At 40.3% G+C, this 17,749-nt stretch overlaps 1 protein-coding gene and 1 long non-coding RNA gene across 15 annotated transcripts in view; one reads left to right on the forward strand and one right to left on the reverse strand.

Annotated features, from left to right (window-relative positions):
* Positions 1-17,749, forward strand: part of LOC132332196 (uncharacterized) — a 62,988-nt gene that overhangs the window by 28,795 nt on the left and 16,444 nt on the right. For 8 of the 13 annotated variants that reach the window (XR_009487827.1, XR_009487818.1, XR_009487828.1 and 5 more), the window contains 2 exons: positions 8,760-8,845; positions 11,389-17,605. This is a non-coding gene — a long non-coding RNA (uncharacterized LOC132332196). Of the gene's footprint in view, positions 1-8,759; positions 8,846-11,388; positions 17,606-17,749 lie in introns of those variants that run through there. The other 5 variants (XR_009487821.1, XR_009487817.1, XR_009487819.1 and 2 more) reach the window with 1 other exon arrangement.
* DOCK3 (dedicator of cytokinesis 3) overlaps positions 1-17,749 on the reverse strand; it is a 185,570-nt gene that overhangs the window by 21,571 nt on the left and 146,250 nt on the right. Inside the window, exons 33-42 of one of the 2 annotated variants that reach the window (XM_059856242.1) lie at positions 16,703-16,788; positions 14,870-14,896; positions 14,652-14,747; positions 12,926-12,986; positions 12,345-12,438; positions 11,523-11,671; positions 6,842-6,928; positions 5,213-5,317; positions 1,269-1,410; positions 419-585 (exon numbers count right to left, since the gene is read on the reverse strand). In XM_059856242.1, the coding sequence (XP_059712225.1) occupies positions 419-585; positions 1,269-1,410; positions 5,213-5,317; positions 6,842-6,928; positions 11,523-11,671; positions 12,345-12,438; positions 12,926-12,986; positions 14,652-14,747; positions 14,870-14,896; positions 16,703-16,788 (1,014 nt within the window). The remainder of the gene's footprint in view (positions 1-418; positions 586-1,268; positions 1,411-5,212; positions 5,318-6,841; positions 6,929-11,522; positions 11,672-12,344; positions 12,439-12,925; positions 12,987-14,651; positions 14,748-14,869; positions 14,897-16,702; positions 16,789-17,749) is intronic. The other variant, XM_059856243.1, reaches the window with a different exon arrangement.

The raw sequence follows: 17,749 nt of genomic DNA on the forward strand, positions 1-17,749 counted from the left end.
AACCTCCTGAGCATTAATTCTGTAGGTCTTCCTGAAAGTCACTTAAACAACAAACCAGGAATTCAGTATGCTTGAAACAACACATTCAACATTTCTATTAATTTTTAAAACTTGTCCAGTCACCAGCTGTGTCATGGGACCCAAAAAGACATTGTAGACAGTAATAAAAAAAAAAAGTCCAGCCAAACAGTGTCTCTGGACACTAAAATAACACACCTTTAAACTGGACAACACTTTAAGCAGGTCAGAACTCAACAATATTCAATCAGACCATGGACTTAACCTGTTACTTGAGTTACTGTAGTATCTTTGGCTATCAAATCAGGATTATCTAAAAAGCTCTATCAGCATAAAATAAGAAGACAGTTTTCACCTTGAAGAGATGAACACTTAGGCATGGCTTATTTGCTACTTCTACCTTAAACTCGTTCTCCTTGTCCTTGGGGCCCTTGTGGAAGGGTCTGTCGTAGCGGAACTTGCGGATGTTGTTGACGCGGTAAAAGCTCTTGATGCGATCGGGGACACGGTCCATTTGCAGCACGTCTATATTGTCTGGGATGGGAGTCACTGCATAGATCTGCAAATCTGGAAATTGTGCAGTCAAAGAAAGTTTATCCATGTGTTAGGAAAGACAAATAGGAAACAGCAACCCACACAGGAGGCTCCTTTTGCTGACAGTGACATTACAGTTCAAATACTGCATAGTACCCACGCTGTTCTCTCAGAAGCCAAATAGTGCAGGTTCCATGACTAAGCTCTCCAGAGTCCCTGCAGTCCTCTTAAATGTGATGTGGTTCAGTCCTTAAACGCACTGAGCATTGTACAGGTGACCAGTGAGAAGAATGAGATTCAAAGCCTTGGGTATAAAAAAGTTCAACAGTTTTAAAGAAAAGGAAATTGCAAAAAAGTAAAATACTGATGTAAGAAAAATAAGCAGAATGGAAAATAGTGCTTTGGAACTAGTATCTGTTCCCAACAAAATACTGGCCAAGAGAAGATACCAGGAATACTCCTAAAGACACACACTCTGTGTGATGACAGTGCTGCTGGTAAAGCATAGATATGACTGAGCACGGCCCCTTCCCTTCTACATGGAACATGACCTGCACTACTCCCCGAATAAAAATTCACCACTCTCTCCAACATTACCTCCCATAACAAACCAGTTACTGTCTGCTGCAGACAGGGTCTGGTTTTGTCCATATCCACCTCTACCTCTGTGCTCTGCCCCAGCTCCAGGGAGAGTTTGCCCTTTCACAGAAGGATACACTGGGCATCACACTGCAATATGGAGTCATCAGGGTGGTTTGGGTGCTGCATTGCGATGGCCTGGGGGAACTCACTCAGCATCCTCTGCTGGAAAGCTTCCAGCCTCTCATAGTCATGGCCCCGACACACATATTCTTTGTTCTGCAAGAAGGACAAGCATAAATTAGTCTCCTTAAAAGTAAGTTAAGTTCTACTGACTTCTGTCTCACTTTAAATGTTTCTTCAAAACCAAAGATAAATGACAGTGGCAGTATGCTAATGTGAGAGTAGATGTATTTTATCCTTTCTTTTTTTTTTTACAACGTATTTCATGAAGAAGTGATGAATGAGGAGACTATTCCACTGATCTCTGAACAGCACAATGCTTCTGATTCAGGCACACCCAGTATTCAGTCTTGTGGTCCCTTCTTACCTGCTTTTCAGAAAAAGCACTATTTTTAATTGGACTATATTGAATCGTATCAACTAAAACTTAAGTCACCAGCTTGGCTGTTCTACACTGGGAAAGCTGCTGTCAAGTACTCTTTATACCAGATGGATAAAAGTCCTGAGGTTCTGATAGAACAGAGGGAGATATATGTTTATCATTTTATTAGTTCTCCTTAGAGAGAAGTTGCAACAAACTATTCACAAAAATCACTGTTTAATCACTGCTGTATTATCACAGCCATACAACCCAGCCCTGATGGTGATGAACAATCCATGCTCAGGAACTCCCCTGTCAATAGTACAGTAATACAGGAAAGCTTTACCAAGAATTCTCAGTGGCCACTTAACAAATTCCCCTTCAGCCCTAAAAGCACTTTCCTCTCGATGAACAAAATTTCATTTCTGCTAATAATGGAAAGCTGCATTTAGATGACTCTTGAGGCATTAAACCACTTGTGCAGAGTTCTTGGATGCTTTTTGAGCTATCTCTTAACTCCAAACAGAATGATACAGGATTTATAAATTCCTCAGTGTCAGGAAGATTGTATTCCAGTGTCTTAACCCTCACAAACCACAATTTTCATCAGTATTAATATCTCCTAGTGCAAGACCAATCAAAGCAGGCAAATTCTCTAAGTTTGGTAGTTTAAACTCTCATACACACAGTAACTAGAAGAACAGAGAGGGTTTTCACCATCGTAAAACAATAAAAAAATGTCATAAACAAGAACAGCCTTTTATTTCTTGCATTTAGAGGCTGCAGTATATTCTAGAATATGTTTTTAATTGCTCTGGAAAAAGGATGTGGCCAAGCAGTTCTTAATCTTGGTAGCAAAATTGAAGGGAAAGTAGCAAAACCAGATCATAAAACACAGCCAAGGAATTCAGTTATCTTTGGCTTTGCATTTCAACTTTGTGGAAAGGATCTCCTGTTCTGGCTGTGACATGTGTCACTTTTTATGCATCAGTCACAGCAACCAATGGACTGGGAGAAGAATCACATGATGAATCTTGACAGTTCAGTCTGTAATGCTCAAACTTTGCAGCTATTATTAAATTTGGAGTGAGCCCATGTTTGAAGGTGAATCTCTTCATGACACTAACTGCTTTCTCTGTTTTAGCTTTTGATTGCAGCAATCTAGAAAACTGTAAGCCTATAAATAAAGTTATTGTGATTCTAAAAATAATGCCCTGGAAACACCTTAAAGCTAAATTTAATAAGACTTCAGACAGATGCCAGCACAAGATCTCAAAACGTGGCTTGTCAGGCCTTACTTGAACTTCTGGTACATGGAAGATATGGACAGTTTTAATTTTAATTTACTTATGTAGAAAGGCTAGAAATAGATGCAGAATTCATAGAAACATGAACAATGACTTTTCTACACAAAGGGCCTTCAAAAATCAAAGATACAGAAAGAAGTGGTTATTTTCTGTCTTAAGCTGTACAGCAATAGAAAAATACATGAGAAAAAGGCTTGGAGTTATTTGATCACTTTAAATCACTGCCGTATCCATTTGAAGATTTTAAATCCATGTAAATCTTTTTCTTCTCTAGAATAGCTGCTTCCAATCTCTTTACAGTGTGATCCATGCTGATGTGACTGCTAATGGGCTTAGTCTGTGCTCCACAATGTGTGTGCTGTATGGATCATTAGGGAGAGAAAGGAGGAGGATGACTTTTAATGAGATTGCTACATTAGTAATCTGCTATCAGAAGTACTGCTACCAAATATAATTGCAGAATTAACAAGGATTATAATTATGTACGCTTGTGTTGGCTGGTAATTTCTCCAGCCAAGGATCCACGTTGTTACAGCACTCTGCAAAGAGTCAGGGCTGAGCACAGGTAGCTCAAGCAGCGTCAGACACCTGATGCAGGATCCCAGGTAAAAGGGAGGATCCACAGGACAAAAAGATAAGCTCCCGTCACTGACAGTACTTCAGATGTTAGGAATGCTTGTGTGCCATGATGACTGTGTTGTCACTCACTTGCTGAAATATTTGTTGTTAGATATAAAAACCAGGAATTGTCAATTTTCTACGGAGATCTTTGTGGGGCAGCTCTGGGTTCACACTGCAGCACCCGTCCTTTCTTTGGATTCCTCTGCTTCAGGCTGCTGCATTCTAAATTGTGTGAGGAGCAGCTGGGGGAGGAGGGGCTCAGACTGGGGAAAAGGAGGTTTAGGGGGATCCTTCTCACACTCTACAACATCCTGACAGAAAGTGGTAGCCAGGTGGGGATCAGGCTCTGCTCCCAGGGAACAAGGGACAGGAGGAGAAGAAACTGTCCCAAGCTGCACCAGGGGACATTCAGGATGGACATCAGGAAGAACTTCTGCATGCAAAGGGTTGTCAGGCGTTGGAAGGGGCTGCCCAGGGGAGTGATGAAGTCACCATCCCTGGAGGTGTTAAGAAAGAACTGGATGTAGCACTTGGTGCCATGGTCTGGTTGACAAGGGGGTGATTGGTCAAAGGTTGGATCAATGATCTTGGAGGTCTTCTCCAACTTAAATGATTCTGTGATTCTCTGATTCTGGCACTGTTCACCTTCAAATAACATGAAACCACTACCCTTTATGCACTGGTATTTCTCCTCCTTGACTAATTTCAACTTGCCTTTATTTACCTCTGTGTGTGCTTCCATTAAAAGACTGTAATTAAACCCCAGTGTTGAAATCCTTTTTAAAAAAAACAACAAACAACTTCATAATCAGAGGGGAGTATAAGAGGGCAGCTCTCAAAATGGCTTGGCTTTGTATGGCTTCATCCTGTGTACCCTGATTGGTGCCACCTCTTGTCAACCATTCCTTCAAACAGAACACAAACCATGCACCTCCAGTCCTTGAAAGCTTCCAGTTACCTTGTCCTGTCACATTCAATGGCATCTGCCTTCAAATTGCAGGCAGCTCTTGGAACACTTGTCAGATTATATTCCTTCCTTGCTCTAAACTAGCAACAAGACATTGTATAAACAAATACCCATTTAAAATTTGATTCCTCATTAGGAAAAGAAGAAAATTTCACTTTTTAAATGGATTGGTACACCAGCAGACAATGAACTCCAAGTGAGGACGTGCCCAAAGAAGCTGTTTGGCTTTTGTTGAAGAGAGGAAATTTTCACTTGCATATAGCATAAGAGTCATCAGGCTGGGATTAGAATTCTGTCAAGTGAGACTTTTTTTAAAGTGTGATAATTTGAGATGATGAAAATTAGTTGTAATGAACCAACATTGCTGCAATACAGCATTTTGCTTAATATAGAGACAATTTGTGCTGCATCTGCAGATCATCAAAAATTCACAGTGGCATGAGTCAAATTTCTGATCTCTGTTCCCAAGAACATTCCCAGTGGACCGTGTCCTTCAGTTTCGCTAGAAAACTGTTTTTATTTGTGCAGGCATAAAAAAATATGCTGAATAGTAGACATCATATCTCCAAAACAAAAATACAAAGCCTTAACAGCTTCTCTGAGCCTGGTCACTTTGTCACATCCTGTATAAGTTTGGCTTACCCGCAGGAAAAATGGGAATTTTCGACCATAAAAACCAACTCTGAAAAACTCCGGTTCTAAGCGCTGCTGTTCCATGATATTGTCATAATAGGTAGCTTCCATTTTCTGTAGAGGAAGGAGAGAGCTGCTATCAGACCCTTAAAGCTGCACTTAAAACATTAACATCTCAACACATTAAAATTTCACATTACTCTTTTACCCCCATGATTTTTTATGAAAAGACCAAAGTTCTGTTAAAGATAAAAATTATTAATTAAACCAGTCTACATGGTGGAACAGACTAGAATATCACCATACTCATTTTACATTTTGGAAGATGACATATTAATTTTTCCTGGTTTATCTTATTTTAAATTAAACAGGTCTTGCATGTAATTTTCTTTGCATTGCAGAATTAATGGCAAAGCTGAGATTAAGATGCACGTTGCCTGGCTCACAGTGTCCTATTCTCTCCTAGAGATCAAAATCCATACCACTGCCTGGAAAATTACATCTAATTGGGTTTGCCTTAATTGAGTTGAGGGGCATGAAAAAGGATAAAACAAAATTAAATCTACAGCTCTGTGCACCAGAAGGTTTTAACATGGAAGAAAAAGGTGGTTGGAAAGAGGAAAAGGACTTTTTTCTAGTTCCAATAAGCAGTTTTGTAGAATTGACCAACAAAGATGAAGAGTGGGATTTCCAGACCTTTTGGCAAACTGAACCTCAGTTGAAAGGCTCACAGGAATTTCACTGTAGCAAAAGGTGGCTCTTCAAGGAGAAGAACCAGTTTGACACCATTGCTTCCACTGCAAGGAGCCCTAACTTGCAATATTGCATCCTGGTTTGTGGTCAGTTCCCACAACTCCCTTTCCAGGAAGGGGAAGGTCCCAAAGTCATTGCAGGAAGCATCAAGGAATGTCGTGGTGATGTGAATGGCACAGAGAGTGCCCAGCCAAGCTGGCCATGTGCTCTGTTTGGGGCCACTTTGGAGAAAACAGGTTCTTCAGAAGTGTAGTTTATCAGACCTTGTTAAACAGGTGCCTTCAGATAAAAATAAACTGGACTTTTTAGAAAGAGAACTTAAACCACTGCGTATATCCATGCAGCATAAATCTCAAATTTGGATACATGTATGCTACCCCAGAGGACAGGAGGAGATGAACTATTTTCACATTCAGAAAGTTTTAAAATAACAACAGGAACTTCAGCTTTTTCTGATTAAAGTATGATGCAGCAAATGTGCCTTGATTTCATCACATGTTTGGTTGTACCAGAGGAACAGATCCCTGTAAACTGGTAAGAATGCCATAAACATTTGTCTTCTTCATTCTTTCATTCATCTTTTCTCACTGAGGCACAAGCTGTCCTTGATTCTTTAGGAATTAAAATGAAATATGTATTAAAAAATAGGATATTTTATGAAAAAATATATGTAAATATGCCATTGCAATAGCAAGCCCAGCTCCTCTGTGTGTGTGCATGACTTTGGAATTATTTCAGTGCACCTACAAAGTCATCAATATTAATCAATGGCAGGGAGTCTCAGTAAATGCATGGAGCTCTATAAGGAATGTGATTATATTTAAATTCAGAATGCTCTGGGGAACGAGGTAAGAGTGTGCAAGGAGGGAAGGTGCTGCCACTTACCCGGATCCAGCTGAGGCTCTGGTAATCATAGAGGCTCTCGTACTGGATGGCCAGCTCTCGGCACAGCGGGATGCCGAACTCCCAGCTCTGCGGGGCCAAAGCAAATCACACTCACAGCAAACACAATGCTACTGCCAGCTCAGCTGAGAGCAATATGGAAACTCGGCTCTGGGAACTCATTTGGTATGAAATGGCAGAGATTAGATGTGGAAATGCAATGTGGTGAAACCATTTCCATTAAATAGCAGATCAGTTCCTTCTAAAAGATGGGAACAGAGGCATATGTTCCGTGGAAATTACACACACTTACTACTTGTTCTGACAGTTCATTTATGAGACTGGGAACTTCTCTGGAGAAAGATAATAAAACTAACAATTTTTCTTCGTGCTAGACACCCCTTCAACCCACCCCCAACAGCTCCTTTGCTTCCTGCACTAGAACTCCCTGGAGTACAGAGTTAGGGCTTGGCTCCCCAGCAAAGTGCTCCCCTTCCCACTGAAAGCACAAACTGTCAGGCAGTGGGAACACTCCAGTACACAAACATCCTCAGAACTGACCTGCATCACTGCAGTGAATCAATATCCATATTCAGAAAGCCACATTCTTTTCTTCAGCTCCCAATCCCACACAACGGATCTCTCCTAGCACACCATACTCATCATCCCAGAGGTCAGGAGGGACAAAGACCCACTTTGGGCACACCCACATTGAGAGAAAGACTTCCCTGTTACCTCAGGTGGCTTTTTGGAGAGCTCATTTTACACTGAAATCTCCTCTTCCATTACCTTTTACCTGCACACACTGGAAGCCTTTTAGGGGAGTGGCTGTTTCTTACCATGCTTATGGTAAAGGATTTAGAGCACCAAGGTCTCAGCTGAACCTTTACTGGATTAAGTTTTATTATGCGTTACTGGACTAATTTGCCAGTTGTTTTACATGGGACCCTGCTGTAGTGAAAACAAAATTGATGTGTGAGTTAGACTATCACCTTAAGTTTTAAGAATATTAATAGCAATATTGTAAATTCTTGGAAACAGTCATTAACAGCAATTATGTAAAATATTAGCACTTAATATGGAAACAGTTTTCCTGGTTACATGTACATTAAAAAGTGAATCTCTACTGTTTGATTTAATTTATGAGGCAGTTTACACTGTTTCCCTTTAAGCCTTCATTTGTAGTGTCTGTTCTCTCCTTACTACCACATCCTTACTACAGCTCTTTAGCTTCTTTTAATTACAAAAATTTAAATAAAAACTTGTTAAATAAAATATTGTACCAGAATCCATTTGGATATTCTGATAGTATTTTTAGTTTGGGAGAATGGGAGGCCTGAGATTTATTTAGATCAAAGCAATAGACACAATAGGAAAGGAACTGAAAGACCAGTTTCTTGACTACTCTGAATATTAGTGAGGTATTTGTGATCTCAAATTACAGGATTTTTTCTGTGGGTTGTCAAAGTCCATGACACACAAACTGATCCACTGAACTGAGATCAACCATAGTCAGTTAAGTGTTTGTAAACTCAAACACCACTGCATTTTTCATGGTCATTCTTTACAGAGGTACTATATACAGATTTTCAGTCCTCAGCTGACCTATGTTCACTTCTAAAACAACTAACCAGGAATAAATGTCTTTTTTTCCCTACAGAGAGTGTGAGCAGTCTTACTTCCAAATGGGATGCTGTGACTAAAGCCTACCTAACTCTCTAATCTCTCTTCTGGACAGAAGCAGAAATCTCACCAGCTGTTTCCCCTCTGGGTGATCTGAGGGATGTAACCTTTTCATGCTCCTTTTCTGATGTCAATTAAATTAACAACATGCAACCACATCTGATTTCTCTATATACTACCTCTTCTGTATGTACCTTGATACCATTCCTGTCATCCTAACTCAGGCTCTCTCTTTCAGTTTCCACACCAAGAAATTCCACTGTGCTACCTGAGTATTCTGCAGATACAAGATGAGATAAAGAAGTGAAGAAAAACAACATACAGGTAACTTCCTAAAGAGAAAATGGTTTGTAGCTATTTGAAAGGAAAAGGAATGAATGGATATCTAGGTCATTGGAGCTTCAGTGTTAAAATCTGTGATGCTAATGAGTAACATCTTCACAGTACAGATAATTATTATGAAATTCCATGTGACATGCAAGTGTCACTTCTCTCTTCAAATAACTTCCTGATGTCTCCACTGGTAATTTTCCTCATTAGTGCTTTCTGTTTTGCTGACCTGTGATGTGTTTGCATGTTGTGTATTCCTAGTTGAAAGCCACATTCATAGGGCACTTATTGCAGCTTTCTCCTATGGCACCAGCAACTCTCAGCTGACTGCAAACAAGGGGGCACAGGTAGAGACAATCAACCCTTCTGAATGCCAGCCTTTATTTACTCACATCCCAATGTGCAGATTTCTTTTGGAAATGATTCCCATGAGGGCACACATGAGAAATGATTTCAAGTGTTGTGTATGGAGCACATGATCAAAACCTAAGTGCTTTGGGAATGCTGCTTTGGGTCTCTGTGTGCACTTGGCTGCACTAGGGAGAACAGACCCTGCAGTGCCATGGTGGGAGCTGCTCAGAATTGTCAGGTAATAAATCCAGCAGTGAACTGGACACAAAAGGGCTGTGTAGATTTCCAGTACTGCTGTGCAGAAACATGATCAGTCAGGTTCAAACTGTTCCATTCACAGATGTCTTCAACTAGAGAACTCTTAACGGTCAAAATTGTAACTGAGGGTTAAAAATATCTTCAATTTAAGTTATGTACTTGCACACACTGCCAGCTGAGCCACAAACCAATTCACAGCATAGCAGATATCAGCAGGAAGAGGCACATGACCAGTGAAGGCTAAAAGGGCTTTGGAACACCATGTTCCTTCCCAACACAGGGCTGCTGCTGACACTGCTGAGGGTGGGAGTCAGTTCTGCACCCACTGCAGCATCCCAGGCCTGCCACAGGCTGTGCCACTGGCATGTCACAAGACACTCTTGTGGGCAGTTTTCCTCCTATTCCTGTCCTGAGAAAATGCTCCTAAAAAACAAATGCAGAATTTTTACAGCCTTTACACTCTGCCTTGACACCCTCACTTGGTGGAAGAGGCCAGGAGCAGCATGAGAAATGGAAATGCAACTGAAGGACAATAACAAATTGTCCTGGGACCATCCCAGGATAGTGCAGAGAGAAGCTGTCAGACACAAGTAGAGGGAAGCAGGTTTCTTTCATTCCCTGAGCTGCTCCCTGTCACACAACAAGAGTGCTGAAAAGGAGGATTTGGCTTCTCAGCATCTTTCACTTCCATAGTCTGAGTGACATACACACTGCTTAAGTGGATTATTTAATCATTCAGCTACCATTTGTAATAAAGCAGGATTAAAACACAAATCAAGTAACTCCAAAAACATCCAGTGGGGAGAAAACCTCAAGAGGTTAACACTCTATAATCTGTTAGGAGTTTTATAGCCTAATTACATCAGTCAATTTTTACTCTACTTCACTGTGTATATGGATTCCCTGTTGTTGTCAAAAATAAAGGCTCACTTGCTTTCCATATTGCCTCTATCATCTTTGTCTAGTCAGACAGTACAGTACTACAATATTTGCACAAGCCAGTTATTTAAGAGCAGTCTGAAAAGCCCTGAAAATTTCTGAAATGAGAGAACCATATGCAGTGTTATAACAAAAGAACAACTCTGGCAGACACACACACAAAAAAATCTAAATCACTTCCTCATAAATGGGCCATTTCTTCCTTCATATAGGAATCTGACTTCCTTTTGCAGGTTCTTTAGAAAATGTTTCTGCCATATGCAACTCCTATTACCAGGACTAGGAATGAATTATCTGGAATGGCAGCCCCATAAGAACCAACTCACATTTGTATTTAATGCCACTGTCATTGTCATCATGGGCAAAATCAACCCTGAGGCACACATACAGATGTTATCTCCCAAGAACATAAGCTGTAGGAATTTTCCTAGAGAAGGGAAAAATTTGAAAATACTCCAAGAGATGATGTAACTTTTAAGGTTCACCTCTGAAATGTTCCCAAAACACCATGACACAAGGGACTAAAACATCTACTTCTGCAGTAATTGAAAAAAAATATAATTAACTGTAGAAAACCCATACTCAATATATGAAATTGAAATGGATTGATTTTCTTCTTGTGCAGTGGATGGAATTGCACTTTAATTGAAAATCACTTTAAAATAAGTGACACTGAAAGGACTTAAATCTTTTTCAATAAAGAGACCCCTATTGCATTTGCCTGCCATTTCCAGGTGTAGGTTAAGCAGAAAACAAGTTCTCAAGTGAGTCATAGCACAGCAGTTTGCATGGACAGCTACAAAATGAAATCCCACCCCCCAAAAGCTGAGGAACCAGCACTCTGCCACATCAGCTGATCCAAGGCTCAGTTTAAAGATTTAAAAATATTTTGGTGTTTGTCCTGTTGGCCTCCCTAACCCATTCCAAATGCCCTACATAATGAAATACCTTTTCTCATCTGTTTTTTTTTTTTTTTTTTTTTTGTCCAGAGAGCCAATCTGTCATGTTATAAACCCTTCTGATACAAATTTACTTCCAGACTACTGGACTGAGATGATGGCTTGCAAGCCCTAAGTCAGGAAAAGGGAAGGAAGCTGCTGGAAGAGAGAAGAAGTTGGCATACCTTCCCTTTGTTGAAGTAATGGATAATCTTACGGCACAGACCTTCCTTACGTTGCCACTCTGACTGAGATGGGTAATGCAGGAACTCTCTCAGAGGTCTGTCCTCCCACTGAAGCAACTCACAGTACAAAAGCAAAGTGAATGCAGCCTCTGTAGGAAAGGCAGTTATGGAACACTGAATCAATGACAGCAGATAAACACAGCCAATATTAAAGGTCACAGACCTGGCTTCTGACACAGTCTGACTTATAGTTTGTGAAAAAAACCCTCAACTCTTAGGGGACCATTAAATTATTCAATAACTTAAAATAGCAGCACATGATTTTTAGGTACAAATCTGTCAGATTTCTTTTTACCAGCTACTTGATTTAAATGTGCAGTCAGATGTTCAGATCTGTATCTAGATTTGGGGCCTGCAGCTGTAAACAGAGCTTGGACAACAGAGCATTAGAGTCCATACACGTTCCAAGTGCTCCCTCAGCACTGCAAGGCAAGGAAATATGACAAGTGATAATATAATGGTGCTTTTGCTAGTCTTCCTTTAAGTTTCATTCCACTGTTGTGGTTTTTTTTAATCCATCTTCTTCAAAAAACTCTTTAATGTAAAATTTGAAGTGCAATGCAATAATTGTTGTTGTGCAGGCATAAACAGACAGTATTTAATTTGAGGAAAGGAGCTGGGCCTCAGCTTCTTCCCTTCCCAACTGCCATAACTGATTAATGCAAATTCTTTCCAAAAGAATGACCCAGATATTATATAACATGGGGAAAGTTAAAAATGCCATGAGGAGTTCAAGCAGACTCCATGGAATGTCTCTCTCACCTGTGTAGTTCTCAGCCTGCAGGTGCATGTCACAAAGCTTGTGGATATAGCGGATGTACATCTCCTCCTTGTTAATTTCAGATTTGTAGAAATTCTGGGAGAGAAAAAACAGAGTTGTTACTCTTGAGATTCTCCATTCAAGCACTCAGCAGCATCTGTGGATGTGAAAAGTTATTGAAAAGAGAATACATTCTTAATGGGAAAGATAAGTAATGATTCTTTTCACACTCACACTGATCTAACCCACTGATTTTATTGTGGCATGATTTTTTTTTCAAAAGGAAGGTAGTCAAAAGCTGAAAGAAGAGGTGAGAGAAGTTGTAGAACCTGTGTCACAGGGATACACAGAACTCAGCTGGACACAGCCCTGAGGAGCCTGACCTATCTGGCCCTGCTTAAAGCAGAGAGTTGGATCAGAGGCCTCCAGAGGATCCTCACAATCCTCCTCATTTTCTTCGGTCATCCCAGTGCTTGGATTCTGAAGCTACACTTGCCTGACACAGATTCCTATCCCAGCCTTTCCCATCCCAGTTTCCACGAGATTGCACAGTATCACAAAGAGATAAAGGAAACACCTTTACCATTAGGTTAACAGTGCAGCCAATCTTCTTGTTTTCTGTTTCATCTCCTTTCATACAGTCCCTAAGAAAGCAGAGCAAGGTTGAAACAAACATCTGCAAAAACAGTCCTTTTAAAATAAATTTGAAGCTATCTTATCTTCCAGACTTTCCTTGGATGACAAACAACAGATAATCATATACTTAATTTTATAGAGTTCCTCTAAGAAAAATTTCCATATTAGGGCTTAGATGATGTGAGAATTGAGTGACCCCTTACAAGTTTGCATCTGTGAACAAGCTCCTGAAATGACTGTTCCTTCATTTCTTACAAGAATCTGAACAAAAATCAGATACAGTGTCAAAAATAGGCCGAATGCAAGATCTACTACAAAAGTAAAAACTCTTATTTATCCAGATGTAAACATATAGTCCTGGTTGGCTTCCATAAATGCAGCTTGCAGCTCTGCAGTGTGGTGTGGCACACAAGGATACAAGCTGAGGGATTTAGACTAGATTTCTAACTTTTGCATAGGTAAGTTAAATCACAAAATTTATCTTTGGTTTCTGGAATATTTTAGAAATTATTTCTATTCAAACAGTACAAGAGACTAAATTTTTAAAGCAGTGACACAGCAAGCCATCTTGAGAACTATGACAGCTACTGACTGGCAGCTGGACTCTAAGAAATGTCTGTGTATTTCTAAATTCCAATGCCACATTCCAATTCCCTGTTCTGGGAATGACAAATAAGCTGCAGATTGAAAATCAATTGAAAACTGGAATGTGCTTCTCAATTAAGCATGGAAATGTGTACCTGTGTGTCAAAGCTGCCTTCTGGCAGCTGTTTATCATTAAAAAGCAAAAAACAGAAACCAAAACCACACAACACCCCCCACCTTGCCCCCCAAAAAACCCCAAGCAGCTTCCCTACATTCCCTTTAAACGTGTCTCCAGTACCTGGTTGTGCACAGTAGTTGTAGAGCAGTTGTTGCCAGGAAAAACACAGGAGATTGGATCAAGGTGGTAGGGATAACAAAAAGAGCAAACTAAAAAGCACAGAAAAGGATTTGGGACTGCAGAACACCCAGCCTAGTCAGAGGGTTTCACCTCTAATGAGCAGCAGCAGAAGAAAAAACTATTTAAACTCCTGTCAGTAGGCTAAAGATAGAAATATCTGGGGCAGTTCTATATAGGTTCAAATTGTCTATTATTAAAAAAAACCCCTCTGAGTGTGTGTGTATATATAAATCTAAAGTTAAAATATTGCCTTCTAACTAAGTCAAAGCTCAGCTGCATTGACACAACAGTCCTGCAAACTTCAGTTTAAAACTAAATGAAGGCTGCCTAATTTATAGTGAAATCTTGCTCATGAGCCACCAGCTGGTGTGTCAGAGTTTCTAGATGGAAGTTCTCCAGCCCTCCAGACCCTGCAGGCCTGGATGAGGCATTCAGCACACCTTGGTTCAGTGAGGCTTTGGGGATCACTCTTGCATTAAATCTATTTTGCTGAATTAGGTGAGATAATTTCAGTGACAGAAGGAATTAATGTTTTAGCAACCTGAATAAACCTCAGTACAAAACTATCAGGAACGAGCACACAAGAATGAGATGAGGATCAGAACCCAGCAGTGATGTGTTGGCTTGCATGTATGCAGCTTGATAGCCAATAAAAATCTTCCCTGTGGGAATCTGGTACCTTGTCTTGACAAACCTATGCTTAGACCATGTCCCTGCAGGTGCCAGATACCTGTAGTCGAGCAGACGCTCCATGAGCCGAGTGACGGACGTGACAAAAGAGATTCCAGTCTCCCGCCAAGTCTCCTGCTCAATCTTCTCCAGCAAACTGTTTGGAGATGGAAAGGCAGCAGGTGAGACTTCCAGGGAAATGGTACAGGGCATGCAGACTGATACAGACACCTTGGCTTCTCCCTCATACAACAATTTCCAGAAGAAGTAGCATCTTACCTCGGATAAGGCCCAAAGAGTTGGGTTCTACTCCAGGCAGCATGAAGTAAAGACAAGGAAATTACAGAATTGACAGGAAAAGGAAAAATATCCTCACACTGCCATTTAACAGATATGAAAAAGAGCAACACTCATGGCAATACTTGGTTCTCACATTATTACCTGCAGATTAAATACCACTACCAGCAGTCAGAAACTGAAAAGGAGTCCAAACCTACTGCAAATATTTCTTCTTTGCTCATCCCTCCATAAATTTTCATCGCTAATCAGCAACCAACCAACCCTGATTCACATTGTATTTAAACTGGAAAGAACAGCAATCTGCTCTTGCCTAGCACAGACAGTACAGTGAGCACCCATCTCACACAGTTGTGAAGGAAGAGAGAAGGCTGGAATGAGAACAATGAACATTGTGTTTAAAAAGTGAAGAAAGAAAGCAAATTTACATGCCAGTTTCCCGAAACTGGATTTCCAATCAAAGAATCTGCCACTTCTAGGAAAGAAATTCTGTTGGGTGTCTCATCCTCCAAAGAGGCAAACTCTTCAGTACTGGGATGATTTGCAGCTGAGGGAGCCAATTCCCTTTACAGCAGTATAGTTGAGACAGTAAAAGTCAGAGTCAACTGGATTTTTCACACAGCACTTACTAATGTGTGGAATTTTTTCCACAAATTTTATGTTTCCTCATATTGTTCTCAGACAACTTGGTGGGAGATATAAACTAACTGGTTGCTGGAAGTCCAGGCTGTATTTCTTGGTAATGCATCCAATCACTACCACCTAAAAATGAGTAAAAAGCTACAGTCCCTGAATTTTTAATATTTCAGGTAATGAATGTCTTCAAATGCAGCAAAGGCACACTATTCCTCTTGCCATGTGAATAAAAAAAAGAATAGATATTTCCTTTCCTTTATCCCTGAAATAGACTTTATCTGCACACATAAGTTCCAAAACTTCCCAAGGGTGAATATACACAAATCCAAACTGAATACATTTCCATACTTCCTGAGGATAAGCACATGGGATGGGCAGGCTTATCTAGCTTGAAATGAATGAATGTGCAATTGCAAATTCAGAAACAGAATTACTGATTCCAGCAAGACAAAGGTTTATGCCTCAAACAGCTGATGTGCTATTGGAGGCCATGTTAAATTGGAATATATGGCTAAAATTCTGCTAATGATCTCTCTGGCCCACTAGAGTATTAAAAAAATTTGAGTTAACTGCTCTGGACTGTCAAGAGTTCAAAAAAATTTCTCCTGAAATAAACTAGGAACACTCGAAATTAAATCTGGAGACAGATCAGTAATCAAAGGTAGTGAAGTGTAAAGTCAGACATAAAATCTTCAAGTTTATCCTTCTAAGTGTGAATTGTTGGTGTTAAAGGAAGTGTCACAATGGACTCTGAGGGAAGCAACTGGCAACTGTTGAACCAACCAAAACATAGCCTTCAAAAATAGGAGGAAATGCTGAGGAAAATCTCCTCTGCTCTAAACAAGGCCTGACTCTGTAGATAGTACAGTGTCTCTCTAAACACTTCTGAGATCAGGATCTCACTCACTGCTATGGAAAGAGAAGGGCCCTGGCTCCTCCAGCAAAGGAATTTTTGATAGGAGAATGACAACCTGTGCAGCCTTTTATTAGATGTCACAGAGAGAAGACAAAGAAGAATTTAGGTCTCTGTATTACTTCCAGCACTACTTTGCTGAGCCATTCCATGGAAGCCAGGAAGCCCCTTCCTGCCCTCCCCAAAGATCTGTGGCTGCACACATCAGTGCCTGACTATTCCAGTGGCCCTGCACAACACGAGGAGCATGAACTGGCAAAGCTTACAGCAGGCTGAAGAGTTCCCTGTAGTTCTCATCACCTTTTCCTTCGGACACCAGGCTGTCCAGCTTATCGATCAACTCAGCCTCCACCTGCAGGAAGAGACCAAATCCATCACTCAGACTCTTCCAGTGAACCAGCACATCAGGTAAACTGGATCCTGAGCTACAGCAGAATATCCAGCACCACTGCTCTGCTCTGCTGGTAGAATTGATTTGCAGTCACCCAGGCATCATTATATTAGAAGATTATTTGTTCATTAAACCCCACTTTTTAAGCCTCTCTATGATTATGTGACACTTTTGCTTTTTCTTTCACTTATATGAAGGGCCACACCAACATCATTATGTTTCTCTTAGAAAGATTTTGAATGCATATTAATTACCACCCTAAATGTCAAGTGTGATATCAGATATTCTCATAAATTTGATTCAAGTGCAGAAATTGATGTATGTAACATTAAACAAAAACAACTTCATGAAGTCAGAAATCTCGCAGAAGACAGTTTCACTACTAGTGAAGACAGAGGCTCCCAAAGGCTGAAACTATTTGCAGAAACACTGCTTGCTTTTATTTAAAGACAAGCATAGTTTGAACTTCTATACATTTTCAGCTGCCAATTGCAAAGGAAGTAAAGATGGGAAAGAAAAAACAAAACAGCCAGTGGTACACAAATGGACTTGGTGCTCTTGCTGCTGAAATCATTAAAGGGAGACCTGATTTCATCCCTGAATCAGACTGCATTGTTATCCAGCCTCGCTGAAAAAATAACCTTGTAAAAACATGAACTACTGAAGAAAATGAGAAAAGGCTTGAAAATGAATTTTCAGGGTTTTTATATTTCTGACACACAACTGAATATTCAAAAGGCGAAGAGAAGCTCAGAATAAAAAAAAAAAACCAAACTCCTCCCTTTGTTTGTGATCTACAGTGATTACAGAAATCAGTAATGCCTGTGTCCAGCTATCCAGCATTATACTGGAAAGCAAATAACTGCCTGGTTCCAGCAGATAATGTTAATGAGGTTTATTACCTCTTGGGGTATTTAACTAT

This window comes from Haemorhous mexicanus, chromosome 11 (genome assembly GCF_027477595.1).
Source record: "Haemorhous mexicanus isolate bHaeMex1 chromosome 11, bHaeMex1.pri, whole genome shotgun sequence".
Taxonomy (NCBI): Eukaryota; Metazoa; Chordata; class Aves; order Passeriformes; family Fringillidae; genus Haemorhous; species Haemorhous mexicanus.